The sequence below is a fragment of the Papio anubis genome, chromosome 4 (assembly GCF_008728515.1).
Source record: "Papio anubis isolate 15944 chromosome 4, Panubis1.0, whole genome shotgun sequence".
Taxonomy (NCBI): Eukaryota; Metazoa; Chordata; class Mammalia; order Primates; family Cercopithecidae; genus Papio; species Papio anubis.
In genome coordinates, this window is record NC_044979.1 from 141,087,019 (window position 1) to 141,103,684 (window position 16,666).

Sequence of the window (16,666 nt, forward strand, 5' to 3'; positions counted from 1 at the left end):
TACAATCAAGTGAGGATGCTACAAGCACCAGAGAGTGGCAGAGCGAGAAGCAGCCTTCAGTGTGGCCCTTACCTCGATCAGCATTGCCCGCTCCGTTTTCATGACAACCTCTAGCAAAGGTTTCACCAGCGTCTGAGGAGCCGCCGGGATCAGATGAAAAAGGTTTATAATTGCTGAGCAAATCTTCATTTCCTGATCAAGAAAACCAGAAATTATAAATAGGTCAATTAATTTTGCAAGCGACAGAGATCAACGTCACTACAGACCCTACCATAGTCTAACTATGTTGGCAAGGCTAGGCAGTGAAGCAAAGGGTTCACATGTAAAAGCCACAACTTACCAGCCTTAGGTTCTAACTGTGCTGGGTCCTAAGGAAACTGACTGCCTGTGGCCTTCAGCGTTCCTGTCCATTGTGCAGGGTGTGGAGGGGCCGACTGTGTACACCTGATGTGATCGTGCTGTTTGCTGTCATGCGTGCTGACGAGTGGTAAAGGTGACCTTACTGGGCTGCCATGCTAGTCCCCCCACAGAAGTGGGGACGATTCCGCCTGGGGCCAGAGCAGCGTGAGGATGCCCTACTTCGCCAAGGTATCACGAGGTCCTCTCAATACACTAAGTTTTAAGGGCATAGACATCTTTTGCCTGCAAAACCTAGCAGAGGCCAGCGTGGTGGCTCGTGCCTGTAATCCCAGCACTGGGAGGCTGAGACGGGTGCATCACCTGTGGTCAGGAGTTCAAGACCAGCCTGGCCAACAAGGCAAAACCCTGTCTACTAAAAATACAAAAAGTAGCCGAGTGTGGTGGCGGGCACCTGTAGTCCCAGCTACTCCAGAGGCTGAGGCAGGAGAACTGCTTGAACCTGAGAGGCGGAGATTACAGTGAGCTGAGATCATGCCACTGCACTCCAGCCTGGGAAACAGAATGAGACCCAGTCTCAAAAAAAAAAAAAGAAAAAAGAAAAAAGAAAAAACCACACAAACAAACAAACAAAAAAAACCCTAGCAAAGTTCTTCAAAAAATACTTAAGTATTTACCCTGGAAATTAAATATCAATGTATATAAACAACTGATCCTGGTACTAAGTATTTGTCAACCAGGCCTAAAAATAAAGGTGACAAACTGCTCCACTGAATTAAATCAAAGATGTGTGAAATGCCAAGGGTGCTACACGTTCTACTATCTCACAGCTCGGGGGTGGGCTGCTGTTGCTCCAGCTTTCCCTTCTCACTTTCCAGTTTCGCTCCTGTCATTCAAAGGAATTCTCCACGGCCACAGGGAGGGACACGTTCCAATGTGCTGCGCTATGCTGTGTGTGCTGCGATCCTCGGGGTAAGATGGGGATGACAGCACAGGTCAGGAAGGGCCTCACTCCCAGCAGCACCCGAGAGACTTTCGGAATTTCTCTTTACACCAAAGGCAAAGCAGGAGATGGGTACGAAATGAGAAAAATGGGCTCAAGGCCAGCTCCATGTCCCCTAAAATTCTCTTCCCCAGAATCTGCAAGACTTAGGACAGAGTAAGTTCCATCCTGAAATTATAATGTTCTAAAATGGTACTTTTACAATCCACTTTTTCATTTTCAAAGCACTGTCACAGAAACCACTTCTTTGGGTCTTTGCAACACTGCTAGGAAGCAGGAGTGACAGATGCCGTCATCCCCATTTTACACGAGAGAGAAAGCTCGGGGTGTGTGTGCATGTGTGGTGTGTGCACATGTGTGGTGCATGTGTGGTGTGAGCGCAAATGTGTGAGCACACATCTGGTGTGAGTACACTGGTGTGAGTGCATGTGTGGTGTGTGTGGTGTGAGTGCATTGGTGTGTGTGCACATGTGGTGTGTGCATGTGTGGTGTGTGGTGTGAGTGCACTGGTGTGTGTGCACGTGTGGTGTGAGTGCACTGTGGTGTGTGCACATGTGTGTGCATGTGTGGTGTGTGTGCGTGCGTGTGTGGTGTGTGTGCATTGGTGCGAGTGTATGTGTTGTGTGTGGGCACTGGTGTGAGTGCATGTATGATGTGTGTGCATTGGTGTGAGTACATGCGTGGTGTGAGTGCATTGGTGTGTGTGCGTGTGGTGTGACTGCATGTGTGCGTGCGCGTGTGGTGTGAGTACGTGTGGTGTGAGCGCATCGGTGTGAGCGCACGTATGGTGTGAGCACACGTGTGGTGTGAGTGCACTGTTGTGTGTGGTGTGAGTGCATGTGTGGTGTGTGCATGTGTGTTGCATGTACATGTGTGCTGTGAGTGCATAGTGCTGTGAGTGCATGGTGGTGTGTGTGCATGGTGGTGTGCACATGTAGTGTGAGTGCATTGGTGTGTGTGCACATGTGGTATGAGTGCACATATGGTGTGAGTGCACGTGTGGTGTGTGTGCACTGGTGCAAGTGCACATGTGTGTGCGCGTGTGGTGTGAGTGCACTGTGTGTGCATGCGGTGTGAGTGCATGTGTGGTGTGTGCATGTGTGTTGCATGTGTGGTGTGAGTGCACGTGTGCTGCATGTGCATATGTGATGTGAGTGCATGTGTGTTGTGTGTGCATGTGTGGTGTGAGTGCAGGTGTGATGTGTGTCCATGTGTGGTGTGAGTGCATCAGTGTGTGTGAACGTGTGCTGTGTGCACATGTGTGAATGCACTGGTGGTGTGAGTGCACGTGTGATGTGAACGCACGTGTGGTGTGAGCGCACGTGTGGTGTGAGTGCATGTGTGGTGTGTATGCATGCAAGAGAGAGATGAAGGGGACCGGGTGGGTGAGTGGGACGAGCTGTGAGGGTTTAAATTCAGGGCAGTCAGTAGTGTGAAAGAACATGTAATTCCTCCCACTTCTAGCAGGTACAATATACTCTGTGTGAGTTTCCTCTCAGGAGGTTGCTAGCTATGTGTATTCAGATGGAGGTTATGAACACAAAATCTAATTCAATTTTAAGTATAACTGAGACATTGCAATTCTCACATCAACTTAAGAGTCTTGCTTAAAACGTCCTAATAGAAAACATGCTTGGCATTGGACAGTTCACAGCAATGATACTGATACAACTCTGCCACAGACAGACAATACAGGTCACTGCACTCAAGGGCACAACGCACTCTGTCCAGTACAGAACCACAACACAGCTAACGAGTCACAGCAAAACCAGCAACGACAACAACCCCCTCCTGTAGCTCCGCTCAAGTTCTCACCTCTACCCCTTCCATGGCAGGCTGAACCAAAACAAAAATTACAGCATGAAAAAAGGCAACAGAAAGGTAAAAAGAAAAGAAAAGAAAAGAAAAGGTAAACTGTTCTTCACATTGCAAGTCAGAAACTGACTGTTAATAGGTTGTTCTCACCTCAAACTGACAGAATGGAGACAAGGGACATCTCCCGCACTCGGAAATGCTTTCCTGAGGATGGGGAGGAAAATCATCTTTTTTCTATTTATGTTATTTACATAAAAACTTCCCATATACTCAAACACAGTAAGGGTTATTGGGGTTAACAAGACAGTAAAGACACAAATTATCAGAAAGCACACAGTAATTAACAAATGCTCAACAGCAAAAAGCACACCTTCACCTTCGAGGTCAAAACACAGCCCTTCTGACAGAGAGTGGCTAACAGTGGACTTCTTCCCTACAGCACGTTTTCAAAATAGAGCTTCAGGATTCTTGTGAAAGGGGAGAAACTGGAAGACCTTGTTGTATGCAAGCACATTTTTAAAAAGTCTTTCGTAGAGTGAACAATTCAAATTTTATATGAAGTGCTAAGATAATAACAAAAACCTCTTTCCTGGCTATAGTCAGAAGAGGTCCAGGTGGTTTAGGCCATGACCACACCCAATGAACAGCTGGGTTATCATGTAAAGTTAAGCACAGTCTTCCTAAAACTGGCTCTGTGTGTGTGTGTGTGTGTGTGCACGCACTATGCGTGCACACGCAGAGAACAGGCATAACAGGTGGTCATGCATTCTCCCCTGTAAGCTCGCGGTTAAAAAGGAAAGCTTCCTAAACACAGTGATGGGGCAGAGCTCTGATCACAGGGGTATCCAAAGCCTCAGGGCACGCCAGGCACAGTCGCTCACGCCTGTAATCCCAGCACTTTGGGAGGCCAAAGCAGGTGGATCACCTGAGGTCAGGAGTTCAAGACCAGCCTGGCCAACAAAGTGAACCCCAGTCTCAACTAAAAATACAAAAATAAGCCGGATGTGGTGGCAGGCACCTGTAATCCCAGCTACTTGGGAGGCTGAGGCAGGAGAATTGCTTGAACCCAGGAGGCGGAGGCTGCAGTGAGCCAAGACTGTGCTATTGCACTCCAGCCTGGGCGACAGAGGCTCCATCTCAAAAAAAAAAAAAAGGCTCGAGGGCAGCTTAGTCAACTGTCTAGCATATCTTCAATGGTAGTGTCTCAACGGAATGACATCTGGGGATGCTACCAAATAGGAACAAACTACTCTCCAAGATTAAAATGTGATCAGAATTCAGGAGCTGAATGGCAGCCTGGCCCCGGGCTTAGGTGATGAAGCCACGGCCGTGTTGGTTGTCTCTGGGCCCCCAAACACCATGGCCTCTGAGTTTCAGACAAGCGGCCAACTTACGGCGCTGGACCCTCCCCGGATGTTCAGGTAATATAATCACAGGATGATAAAAATGTTCCAGGAGGAGCTCAAGGACTTTCCAGTACCCACGACTCCATCCCCTATACAACTGCACCCCCACCTCCAAATAACCTGCTGTAAACTTTTATGAAATCTTTTATTATTTTTTTAACTAGGCCAAGTTAAGGATTTTATATTAAATCTTTTTGATTCAAATGAGGTTGTTCATCTACCCACTAGGTTTTTTGAAATGTTTATTCTAGAACTGACTGAGTTCCAGAAAAGTAACAGCTTACTATAAAAACAAATATAAAATGTAAAGCAAAAGTACCTAACAGATGAGAGAGGGAGAGCAGCACAGAGACACCTGCACCTCATCCCAGGGGCCTGGGCTCATTAACATACTCTGCTCTCCTCCACGAAGAGTTCCTGATTCTCTTCTGCGTATATAAATAGCAAACCTTCAACAGGATCATGCGTGGCATATCACTTCTTTAAAAAGTTTAGAATCCTGGTTTAGTTTTGCTTACTTGGCTGTTTAGAAGCAGTAGGAAACAAGACTTACATAAACAAAACACCTTGATACACAATGGTCAAAACAAAGCATAATAAAGCCAGAAAAGAAAAATCCAAGTTGGGATGGAACACATCCAGCAAAGGCACACGAGGACAAAAAGCCACGTTAATTATGCCTCTGAAGAACTATGAGGAAGTCCCTAACAGGAACACTGTTGTCAAGTTTCACTGGGGATTATGAAACCCATGGAAAAGGCAATTCCACTGCGAGGACATCAAGTTAAAAACAAAAACTGTAAAAAATAAACATATACAAATAATATTAGATTTAAAAGAGCAGAAAGCATGCATTCTTAAGAGACAAAGTCTTTAATGACCCACATCAGACACTTTAAGATTTAGCTGAAGCAGTTTTCCTTTAAAACCATACAAATGTGCTTTGAAGGGCCAGTCATATAACTGGACAAACAATTGGGGTGGATGACGCAGACCTTGAAAACACACGTGCCGGTATTTATGGGATTCCTTCTTACATTCCCCTGAAGGCTTTAAGTCCTAAAAAATCTCCAGTTGGTTTTATCAGGCAATAATGATTAAACACATTTACCGACCACCCCATGATGGAAAGCGATGGAAACAATAGCTGAGGAACGCACCACCATGTAAACAGCGGCTGCCAAGGACAGGCTAGAAAATCCGCTGTTTAAAGCAGAGCTGGTAAAATTGAAATACTAACATTCAAGCCCCCCAGAATTCTCAACAGAAAAGTCATATTAAAGTGAACCAAAGGGGAGATTTTAAAGAAACATAAAAAGGAATGTTCAGCAATTAAGAGAAAGACAGGCAAAACAGAATACCAATCAAATGTGTTTAACAATTTACAAGGACTATAATCATGTCAAACTAGATTTCTGACCGGCATTTTAATGAAAGCACTGTCCCGGCATTAGCAATGACCCAGCATGGCGGCTGGTGCCCTTCCCAGAAACAAACAAGTCACTCACGTTTCCGTCGCTCCTCTGGCCCCCTTTGTGGGTGATCACCACCACTTCCATCCACTTGCGCAGATGTTGCTGTTGGAAAAACACATCCTGAGACACAACTTCCTCACAGAGGTGCATTCCACTTTCAAAGTATTGCTCTCTGGTGGAAATTCCTATGTAATCATTCATTTCCATCATGTTTAGTGTGAGAACTGCAACGTTTCCATTATTAAAACAGCGTAACCATCTAACTAGTGATGAGAATAATTGGCATTTGTTCATGTTTCAAAATAAAAAGGCTAACTTGCTCTGACACAGAAGGAAGCGCCCTGACTCCTGGGTGTTCCAATACCAGGCCCTGCCATTTTACTTTCTGTTAACTTGTTTCCCAGCTGTTCACTGAGTGCTTGGAAGTGTCGGCTCCCACACTGGGTGTTAGAGACGTGAGTGGCCAACCTCATCCGTGTCCTGATGTCCCTCTCCTTGTGGAGCCCGTGGTCTGATGGGGAAAAAGGTAAACATAAAGGTGCCTACTGTATGTAGCTACAATTACGGTGTTGTAAGAGGAAGACAGGAACTAGCTCTGATGAGAGAGGAGGGGGTCGGGGTCCTCCTGCTGAGGACAGGACTCGGAAAAGGTAGGAAAGCCAGAAGCAGAGGGGCAGAGAGAAGAGGAGGACAAAGGCCCTGACAGCACAGAAGGAACGGCAGCCACAGCAGCTGGGGAGCAGTGGGCACAATGGGGACCCTAGGGAAGGGGCTGGTGAGATAGATATGGACCCCATTCGGTCAGGGACTGTGCAAATGAGTGCCACAGGGCCGCAATTCCCTCTGCAGAATGAGGGCCATGCTTCAGCAAGGGACTCTGCATTTAAGAGTATGGGAAGAGACCCCCGACTTTAGCTTAACCCAGGCACCTGGTAGCCAGGCTCCAGCCTCTGTGTCCAGCAAAACCAGGCAGACAAATGCCCAGGCTTTAAAGCTAAAACCACAACAAGAGCATTCGGTAACAGTTGCATCTTTAATATCCTGCGTTGTTCAAACCCTCCCTTCAGAACACCGATGTCCTACAGGAAGTTAGCAAGTTGCTTTAAAAAGGTTTCCATGGTAGAACAGGAACGGGGAACAATGGTTTGGACACCTAAACACTCCTCTCTAAGACAAAAGCCTTCTCTGAGCCTTTAACGTCCTTACAGTCCATGTCAGACTTGGAGAGGCTGCATTTCCCAACATTACGTAGCCAACAAACTGGTTTCATGAAACACCGCCATCGTGCAGAGTCAATGTTCCAGGGACCACTGGCATTGAGAAATGCACACAATAATACACATTTCTTCAAAGCACTACAACAACATTCCCTAAAGGATATTAATCACCAGAACAGAAATTCATGAACCCTACTCCTTATCAGAATGGCTCCTTACACAAAGATATAAATGAGAGTAACAGAATTAAAGGGATAGACAACAGCCAGCCACATCACCATTCTTTTTTTCCCAAAGGAATAAAATGACACTAATGGGTATATAAAATTCATCTTTAGCTTGGTGAGGAAATTATTCAAGCCAACCAACCACATGGCCAGGTGCGGTAGCTCACTCCTGTAATCCCAGCACTTTGGGAGGCGTGCAGATCGATTGAGGCCAGGAGTTTTAGACTAGCCCGGCCAACATGGTGTGATCCTGTCTCTACTAAAAATGCAAAAACTAGCCGGGCATGGTGGCACATGCCCATAATCCCAGCTGCTCAGGAGGCTGAGGTGGGAGGATTGCTTGAACCCGAGGTGGAGGTTGCAGTGAGCTATGATCACGCCACTGCACTCCAGCTTGGGAGAGAGAGCAAGACCCTGTCTCAATAAACAAACAGAAAAACCAACTAACCACATAAAAGACTTAATTATCATGTCAAGTAGTTCAATCTTAAGGAAACTGAATACCATATGCAAAAGAATGAAGTTGGACCCTTATCTAATGCTATATACAAGAAAGAACTCAAAATGGGCCAAAGACCTAAATGTAAGAGCTAAAACTCTAAAACTCTTAAAAAAAGGTCAATTTTCAGGGTTGTTTCCATGAATGCCCACCCTAAAAGTAAGGTGCCTTAGCTCTTAAAATACTGCTGAAGGCTTGAGCTATTAAACTCGAAGGCTTATGAGGGATGACAAGAGCTCCAGCAGTGACTGAACATGGTTCTGAAGAACATGACTAAGTAGGGACCAGTGTGTCCCTTACCACTGCCTCTGGCAGAGCCCAGCAGGCAGGTGTAACTCAGGAAGACCTCCGCCATTAAGCACAAAGGCACCGTCAACGTTAAGTCCAGGCTGGACTCAGTCCAGGTGGGTGCTAGATGAAAACGTCTGGTTGGAAACTCCTCCAGCTTGAACCACTCAGAGAGCAGAAAAGGGAGGAAAAAATTCACCTAACACGAACCATTAACACAAAATCCATGTGATTTATTTTAGGCGGAAAGACCACTGGCCTTGGTCAGAAACTACAGACATTAAGGCAGTTGTCTTCATATTGCACCAAAATAAAATCTTGGTAACAATGTTCACTGAATGATTTCCCAGCTCACAGCAGATTTGAAGGGTTAGACTAGGGATTAAACATAAACAGGCTGGGCCAGGTGCAGTGGTTCACATGAGGTCAGGAGTTCAAGACCAGTTTGGCCAACATGATGAAACCCCATCTCTACTAAAAATACAGGCGTGGTGGCAGGCGCCTGTAATCCCAGCTACTCGGGAGGCTGAGACAGGAGAATCACCTGAGCCCAGGAGGCAGAGGTTCCAGTGAGCCGAGATCACACCACTGCACTTCAGCCTGGGTGACAGAGTGAGACTCTGTCTCATAAACAAACAAACAAACAAACAGGCCAGGTGCAGTGGCTCACATCTGTAATCCCTGCATTTTGGGAGGTCGAGGCAGGTGAATCACTTGAGGTCAGAAGTTCAAAACCAGCCTGCCCAACATGGTGAAACCCAGTCTGCACTAAAAATAAAAAAATGAGCTGGGTGTGGTGGCGGACGCCTATAATCCCAGTTACTTGGGAGGCTGAGGCAGGAGAATCACTTGAACCCGGGAGGCAGAGGTAGCAATGAGACGAGATTACACCACTGCACTCCAGCCTAAGCAACAGAGCCATACTCTGTCTCAAAAATAAAAATAAACAAATCAAAGCTGCTTCAGGCAAGCATACAAAGGCAGCAAAAAATGACAGACGACTTTTCAAGAGGAAACATACACAAAAGCATTAGGACATTTGGACACATGCACAGAGCTCATGGGCCTCATGTGTGAAAGCACCTCAGACGTAACACAAGATAGTGTTTACAGGATGTGCTCTGGTTAGGAAGTGATGTAACTTTATATATTTATTTTAGCCATTCTTGTGAATATATGGAATATATGGAAACTGATAGGTATGTATGTCTATTACATGTATTTGGAAGCTTAAGGAGAAAGTCTCCAATTTGGAACATTCACTTCCATATTATACTTCTTCAATTATAATGTATTACTAGGGCACAACTTACAATTTTAGTGTTTGGCTCATTATTCATTATTTAGGTACTTGTAGATATGAAGAAACTAACATATAGATGAGGTAAAAAGCTATGTGTCTTTCATATATATTTCTCTACATTCCGCATGTAAATACAATGTATCTATGCACTGTGATACATTGTATAAACTCCTGTTTATAGCTGGGGGAAAAGTATACCAAAAAGAAAAAAGTAGCTCCAGTATCTTAAAATGTCAAATGGTCAAATGCCACTTAGGAAACATAAACATGAAAAATACATTCATGTTTGCAGTGGTGGATCATGAAATCCTGTTTATTATATATAAATCCATTTACCAGAAGCAAAATTGAATGCAAAAGAAAGCTAATAGATGATATCCTCCATCCACTTACATTTCAATTTTAAACACTGACAAATGGGTTTTTTTCCTGCATAATTATTTCTCTGTTAATTCTAAAAACCCAAAGGACTCTGATGTTCTTACGCAAGACTGTATGAAAGAAGGCACACTTACCTATTTTGTAGGAGTGTATATTAGTAAAAATTTTTTTGGAGAGCAATTTGACAAGGTGCTAAAAGATTAAAATGCATACATTCTTTTGATCTAGAAATTCTACCAGTAGAAATGTACACCACAGATAAACACATGTGAAATTATGAACAAGTTCTTCAGTGCATCATGGGATATAATGAAAAGGCTGGGAACAATCTAAATGTTCACCAGTGAGGCCATGGTTAAATAAATTATGGCAAGTCCATGTCATGAGGTACTATGCAGCCATAAAGCAGAATGGAGTATTTCAGGTACTGATACGAAATGATGGGTGTTAAATGGGAAAAGCAAGGACTGTGTATATATATATTGTACCTCCTTTTATAGGAAAAAATATATATACATACGTCCTCTTCCATATATAAAACATCTCTAAAAGGATACACAACAAAGTCTTAACCCTGGCTGTCTCAGGGAGGGGTCTGGGTAGCTAGAGGACAGGGTGGGAGGGAGGCTTTCTGCAGTATATCCTTTACACTTTTTCAATTTTAAGCCATCTGAATGCATTATTTATTTTATTTATTTATTTTTTTTTGAGGCAGGGTCTTGCTCTGTCACCCAGACTGGGGTGCAGGGATGCCATCTCGGCTCATGCAAACTTCACCTCCCACGCTCCAGCAATCCTCCCACCTCAGCCTCCGAGCCAAGAAGCTGGGACCACAGGCACATGTCACCAGGCTTGGCTAATTTTTTTTTTTTTTGAGATGGAGTTTCACTCGTTGCCCATGCTGGAGTGCAGTGGCACAGTCTTCGCCCACTGCGACCTCTGTCTCCCAGATTCAAGCGATTCTCCTGCCTCAGCCTCCTGAGTAGTCGGGATTACAGATGCGTGCCACCACACCAGGCTAATTTTTGTATTTTTAGTAGAGATGGGTTTCACCATGTTGGCCAGTCTGGTCTCGAACTCCCGACTGCAGGCGATCTACCAACCTCAGCCTCCCAAAGTGCTGGGATTACAGGTGTGGGCCACTGTGCCTAGCTGCATTATTTATTTTTAAAATAATTTAACCTTTTTTAAGTTAATTATAGAGCGTTTAAATGCATTTGGCTTACCATCATCTGATCACAAAATTTATCATTGAAGGAATTTGGGAAAAGCCTCGTGACCGAAGTCAGGCGATTCACAACATTCAGCGTCAAGCTCCGGTAATCTCCCAGCATCATCAGCAAAGGTCGCATATGTGTGTGGATTTGATCGACCTCTATGGTAGCACCTTCCAAAAACTATTAGAAAAGTTGTAAAGAAAAATAGACAACTGAGGACACTCCATAATAGAACAGAAGTCATCTTCAACCTTAGTTTCCGTTCTCCCTTAGGAAGATGGAATATTAGTCATATACTGTCTTTCAGAAATTCATGATGAAATGAAGAAGACTTATCTTTACTGTTTAATATTTTTAAAAATTCAGTATGACTACGAAACAGGTATATTCTTATTACAGCTTAATGTGTAATAACCACATGCATAAAGCTTTTTAGGCACATACTGTTTATATAGCAATAAACAGGAAGAACTCAATGCAGAACACACACACACACTCACCCACTCACCTTTCTCATACAGGCTTCTCCGGCCTCCTGGAGCTCACTATTGGTGGAATTCAGGGCTTTGAAGAGTGCAGCTATGATTTTCTCCCTGGACTGAGGAAGGTAATTGCAGGCAGCAAGTGCATCTTCAGGGAGAGAAATCAAGACAATTTCATTATTAACTGGAAAGATACCCAAATAATTTTCTTCTCTATATTTATTTATTATTATTTGGTAGAGAAGGTATCTTGCTATGTTGCCCAGGTTGATCTCCAACTCCTGATCTCAAGGGATTCTCCTGCCCTGGCCTCCCCAAGTGCTAGGATTACAGGTGTGAGCCACTGCCCCAGCTGAATTTTCTTTCCTAAAGGCTCCTACCAACCAACAAAAAATATGAACCACGAGCCCTCTTTCCTAGTGTTTGGCCTTGAGAAAGACAAAAGTACACATGGTCTTCCATCCTCATGTTGAGTATAATCTAAGAGTGAAGTCCAGCCTGCCAGAAAAGCCATGATAAATCTTACATCTCCAGATAAGAAGAAGGCTTGAGGGGGAAGAAAAGACACCCACTGACACCCCTATTCCAGCACCTTCACGGGGTAATGGGGTGACGGGCCCCAGGGCAGTCCCGTCTGAATAAGGCTGATGGCATGGTCTCTGGCCCTCCGGTGACAGGCAATGCAGGGGACAGACACACACAGTCCAGCCTTTCTTCACTACCCAGGTTTGAGGTTGAAAGGCTTTAAGACGGCTGGGCACGGTGGCTCAAGCCTGTAATCCCAGCACTTTGGGAGGCCGAGACGGGCGGATCACGAGGTCAGGAGATCGAGACCATCCTGGCTAACACGGTGAAACTCCGTCTCTACTAAAAAATACAAAAAACTAGCCGGGCGGAGGTGGCAGGGCGCCTGTAGATCCCGGCTACTGCACTGGAGGCTGAGGCAGAGAGAGCGAGACTCCGTCTCAAAAAAAAAAAAAAAAAAAGAAAGGCTTTAAGACTTTCAAAAGGCAAATATTCTTAAGGAAGGAGACACACTTCAATCTTCTATGTTAGGTGACAGGTAACATTCATTCTAGCAAAAGTAGCACCCACAATGGCTAACGGGAAGGAGGTGTAGCAGAGGTCCCCAAAGAAGACACCTCAAGAGAAGAAGAAAGCTGCCTGTCATCCCTGGTCCCCCTGCTGGCTTTGGCTTGCACTGTCTGGAACACTCCACCCCCATCTTCTAGCTCAGGTATTATGGTCTGCCTCTCAGCTCTTCAACTCTAACTCAAGGAAGATTCTGGAAATATTTTATTAAGAGCATAAAAATCAACAAAGCAAGAGAGAATCAACTAAAAAAGTTTGCATTGGGCATTTATATTCACTCCCCACAAGAGAGAAAATAAATGACTGTTTCTATGTCGGTCAGTACAGATCTGGTCTATTTTCCTACACTTTGCATCATTCCTGTGCTTGACAATGAGAACTGAGGTTTCCCAATGAAAACCTAGAGACTGTAGGATTAACAAATGCTTGAGTCATTAAAAAGCTTTTAAGACTGTCGTGTCCCTTACTATATATACACTGTGATTCTGATTGAAATGGCACCATATGCATGATACGACAATCCTTTTAAACCAGAACGCCTGATTCATAAAACAACAACAGACTTTACTATAAAGCACAAAATTACTTCAATCCTAACAACACATATAATTTTACGGCACCTCATTATACACATTATACAATTTGACATACAAAAATAATTTTTTGATCCCATCTTAAAAAGACTACAAAAAGTCATAAAAATTAACAACAACAGGCCACTTTTGTTTTCTATAGACCTCCTCTATGGTCAACCTCCTTTCACTTTTATACCCTGTAGATTTTCATTAACTTACTTAATGCTGCAATTCGCAAAGGTACGAGCGACGGAAGGCTTTTATAACAGGGCAGCTTTGTTAAAGCTGAATCTTCAGCCTCACACAAATTCAACAGCTGCAAAAGATAAAACAATTTCATTTAGCCCACTCTTCCTGTGAAGACATAATAACCTTGCAAATAACAGAGCACAGCAACACACACACAGCCACACAATTGACAACTGACAAAATAAGCTCAAATCCTCAAGATTTTAAGTATCAAAGTATGACCGAGACTCTTTAAGGCAAAACTCAGTTTACCTCATTAGTGAAAAGAATTCTTAGACACTTTCTCACCCACTCTGATACCACGATGTTTTTTTCTCACCCACTCTGATACCATCATGTTTTTTTCCCCTCAAAACAGGGGGTCATTTTATCTAACTGCAAATCCCATGATGGCGGGGCTGTCTCCTCCTGGTTCACATTAGCCTCCCCAGGGCCACGGGCAAGTGTTCTAGAAACAGATGGGCTATAATTCAAATATTTAAGTGAACGCACTTTTTTTCTCTTCAAGTACAGAAATGCATAAGAAAGAAGCTGAACAGCACTGGGAATTCCAGTGACTATCCTTCCAGACATTTTACCACATAACTAGATACTTCTGTATCTGTTATCTAAGTAACAGACATGGTGTGTTCTATCACTATTTCCCCCTTCTCTTCATTCACATCCTGGAAAACTAGTATAGGCTTTGACCATTTTTTCCTCCTTAAAAGATTCCAACCCGGTAAAAGATTTAAAACAGCAGAAAAGGATACATAGTGAAAAGCACTTCAAGTCACCCACCCCATTCCACTGCCCAGAGGAAGAAACCACTGAATGAAGGAATGAATGGAGGAAGGAATGGAATGAGAATGAAGGCATGGAAGAATGGAAGAGGAAAATGGAAGGGAATGGAAGGAATGGAAGGAATGGAACGGGAAGGAAGGAAAGGAATGGAATGGAAGGAACGGAATGGAAGGAAACGGAAGGAATGGAAGGTGGAAGAGAATTGCAGGTGTGTGTGTGTGTGCAGGTACGGAGAGAATGCGTGTGTGTATGTGTGCTGGTATGGAGAGAATGCGTGTATATGTGTGCAGGTACAGAGAGAGAAGTCAACTACAAAACAAAACCCCAACACAGCCACACAGTATCACCTGGGAAGCTTTCAGACAGTGGATTCCCAGGTCTCACCCAAATCTACTGAACCTGAATCTCCAGGGAAAGGACTTGAGTCCAAGCTTTTCAAAAGATCCGCACGTGTTCTGATGCAGCCAGGCACTGACAGACATCTGGAAAACCAGTTTCATGCCCTCAATACTGCCAGGCTCTGGTCTTAAGTGCAGTGAGGAGTTTTCCATGCAGGCTAAAATACATCTGTCTCTAGATCAGCCAAGGGAAGTTATGCATTTCCTAAAGGTCTTGCCCTTCTGTCAAGCCCAAATGATAAGGTATAAAGATCACAGCCAGACCATATGATCCTATAACCATATGTCCAAGCAAAAACAGGACCTTAAAACGTCAAGAGGTAAATTTTCATATCCAGAAATTCAGACAGTGTGGACCTGGAAGAATTTGCTTTCTTCTGATTTTTGCCGTGGTATACTCTGACAATGCCTCTGCATGTATGATTCATGTCCCAAAAAATTTTAAATTTTATCCAATCACCAGACCATTACTGTATTCTAAGGACGTTGCTTATAATTTTGCAACATCCAGTTTCATTCCTGTTTGTCAGTCTAATATCTCCCCACACTGGAACGTTTACAGTGACAAATACTCATAAGATGCATAAGATGCCGTCTGCCAGGGTCCGTGTTTGGGTCAAGGGGCAAATCAAGTCCAGCAAAAAAATAAGAACCCGGCTGGACAGTGCAGTGATTAGGAACCAGGCTCTAAATAACAGTCCTGGCTTAAATTCAGGACTGCCCCGCGGCTTTGGATAATCAGCAAACTCTAAGCCTCAGTTTCCACACCTTCAAAATGAGAACAAACAGCTCAACCCCTACACTTCAGTGGGTGCTGTCAGAACTTAGGGCACTCGTGTGACGTTCTCAACAGCGCATGGCACGTTTCAGTGATTAGTGAATGCAATAAGGCACTTGCACTGGGCCAGCTGATCTAAGAGTGATTAAAGCAACTGGGTGCAGCTTCATCTTTAAAGTACAACCTTGAGGCCCTAAATTCAAGCAAGGGTTCCTGTTGGGGCTAACAGAGTTCTGAGAACTCAGAAGACATCAGCATCTCTGCTGGCCATACCTCCCCCTTCCGCCCGAGCCCAGACGCAACATACCTGCTCAGGTTGCTGTGCCAGGTGTCGGCGGGTTACCTGCAGGTCCCTGCCCGAGCCTTCTCTGAATGCTGCCTGACCAGTCTTCGCGTACAAAGACAGGCTAGCAGACACACGTCATCACCATCCACACCACTCCGCACCACCACCCCCCTACCTCTGTGTAGAACACCTTATGCTCCACCACGTTAAGGTCCATTGTGAAGAGCCTGGGCTGCAACGTGGTACAGAACGTGTTCCCTTCCATCAGGCCGATCTGCGCATTGGCAGGCTGGTGTCGGAGTAGGTGCTTCTTAGGGGGGACCATATCCTGCAGGACCTGGGGAAGCCAAGGAGGAGGCACCACTCACCAGCTGCCCCTTGAGACACAAACACTTTTTAAAAATTTGAAAACCGTGTGTGAGATCCAAAGTTATTACAGATATCTTCTCACTAGGGAAGGGGAGATACATTTCATGTGCAAAACCTGGGTCGTGGAGAGGCATGTAAGATATGTTAGCTCCTAAAGCTACAGGGTAACCTCTCTCTCCTTAAAAATCAAAACTAAAAAAAAAAAAAAAAAAAATCCAAAACAAAAAACAAAACCACAACAAAACAAGAATAAAACTACCAGACTGTGCCATAGCCTCAGGAACGTAGCCTTCTACTCTCTTGACTCTAACGATCACTGATGCAGCCGTAACTAGAAGTACACTGTTTTTTGCAAATCTCAAGTCATAAAGAGCAGGCACAAGGGTAGAGCTAGCCCTCTGTGTCTGTGGTTCTGCATCCTCAGATGCTTCCAAGTGAGAAGAAAACATACTTGAGGGAAAAATAA

At 44.4% G+C, this 16,666-nt stretch overlaps 1 protein-coding gene across 12 annotated transcripts in view; it reads right to left on the reverse strand.

The window, feature by feature from the left end:
• TRRAP (transformation/transcription domain associated protein) overlaps positions 1-16,666 on the reverse strand; it is a 135,699-nt gene that overhangs the window by 63,610 nt on the left and 55,423 nt on the right. For 6 of the 12 annotated variants that reach the window (XM_031665596.1, XM_031665599.1, XM_031665600.1 and 3 more), the window contains 8 exons: positions 16,007-16,168; positions 13,557-13,653; positions 11,697-11,818; positions 11,198-11,368; positions 6,090-6,158; positions 3,326-3,379; positions 3,176-3,196; positions 73-192 (listed from right to left, as the gene is read on the reverse strand). In XM_031665596.1, coding sequence (XP_031521456.1) covers positions 73-192; positions 3,176-3,196; positions 3,326-3,379; positions 6,090-6,158; positions 11,198-11,368; positions 11,697-11,818; positions 13,557-13,653; positions 16,007-16,168 — 816 coding nt within the window. The remainder of the gene's footprint in view (positions 1-72; positions 193-3,175; positions 3,197-3,325; positions 3,380-6,089; positions 6,159-11,197; positions 11,369-11,696; positions 11,819-13,556; positions 13,654-16,006; positions 16,169-16,666) is intronic. The other 6 variants (XM_031665604.1, XM_031665603.1, XM_031665601.1 and 3 more) reach the window with 3 other exon arrangements.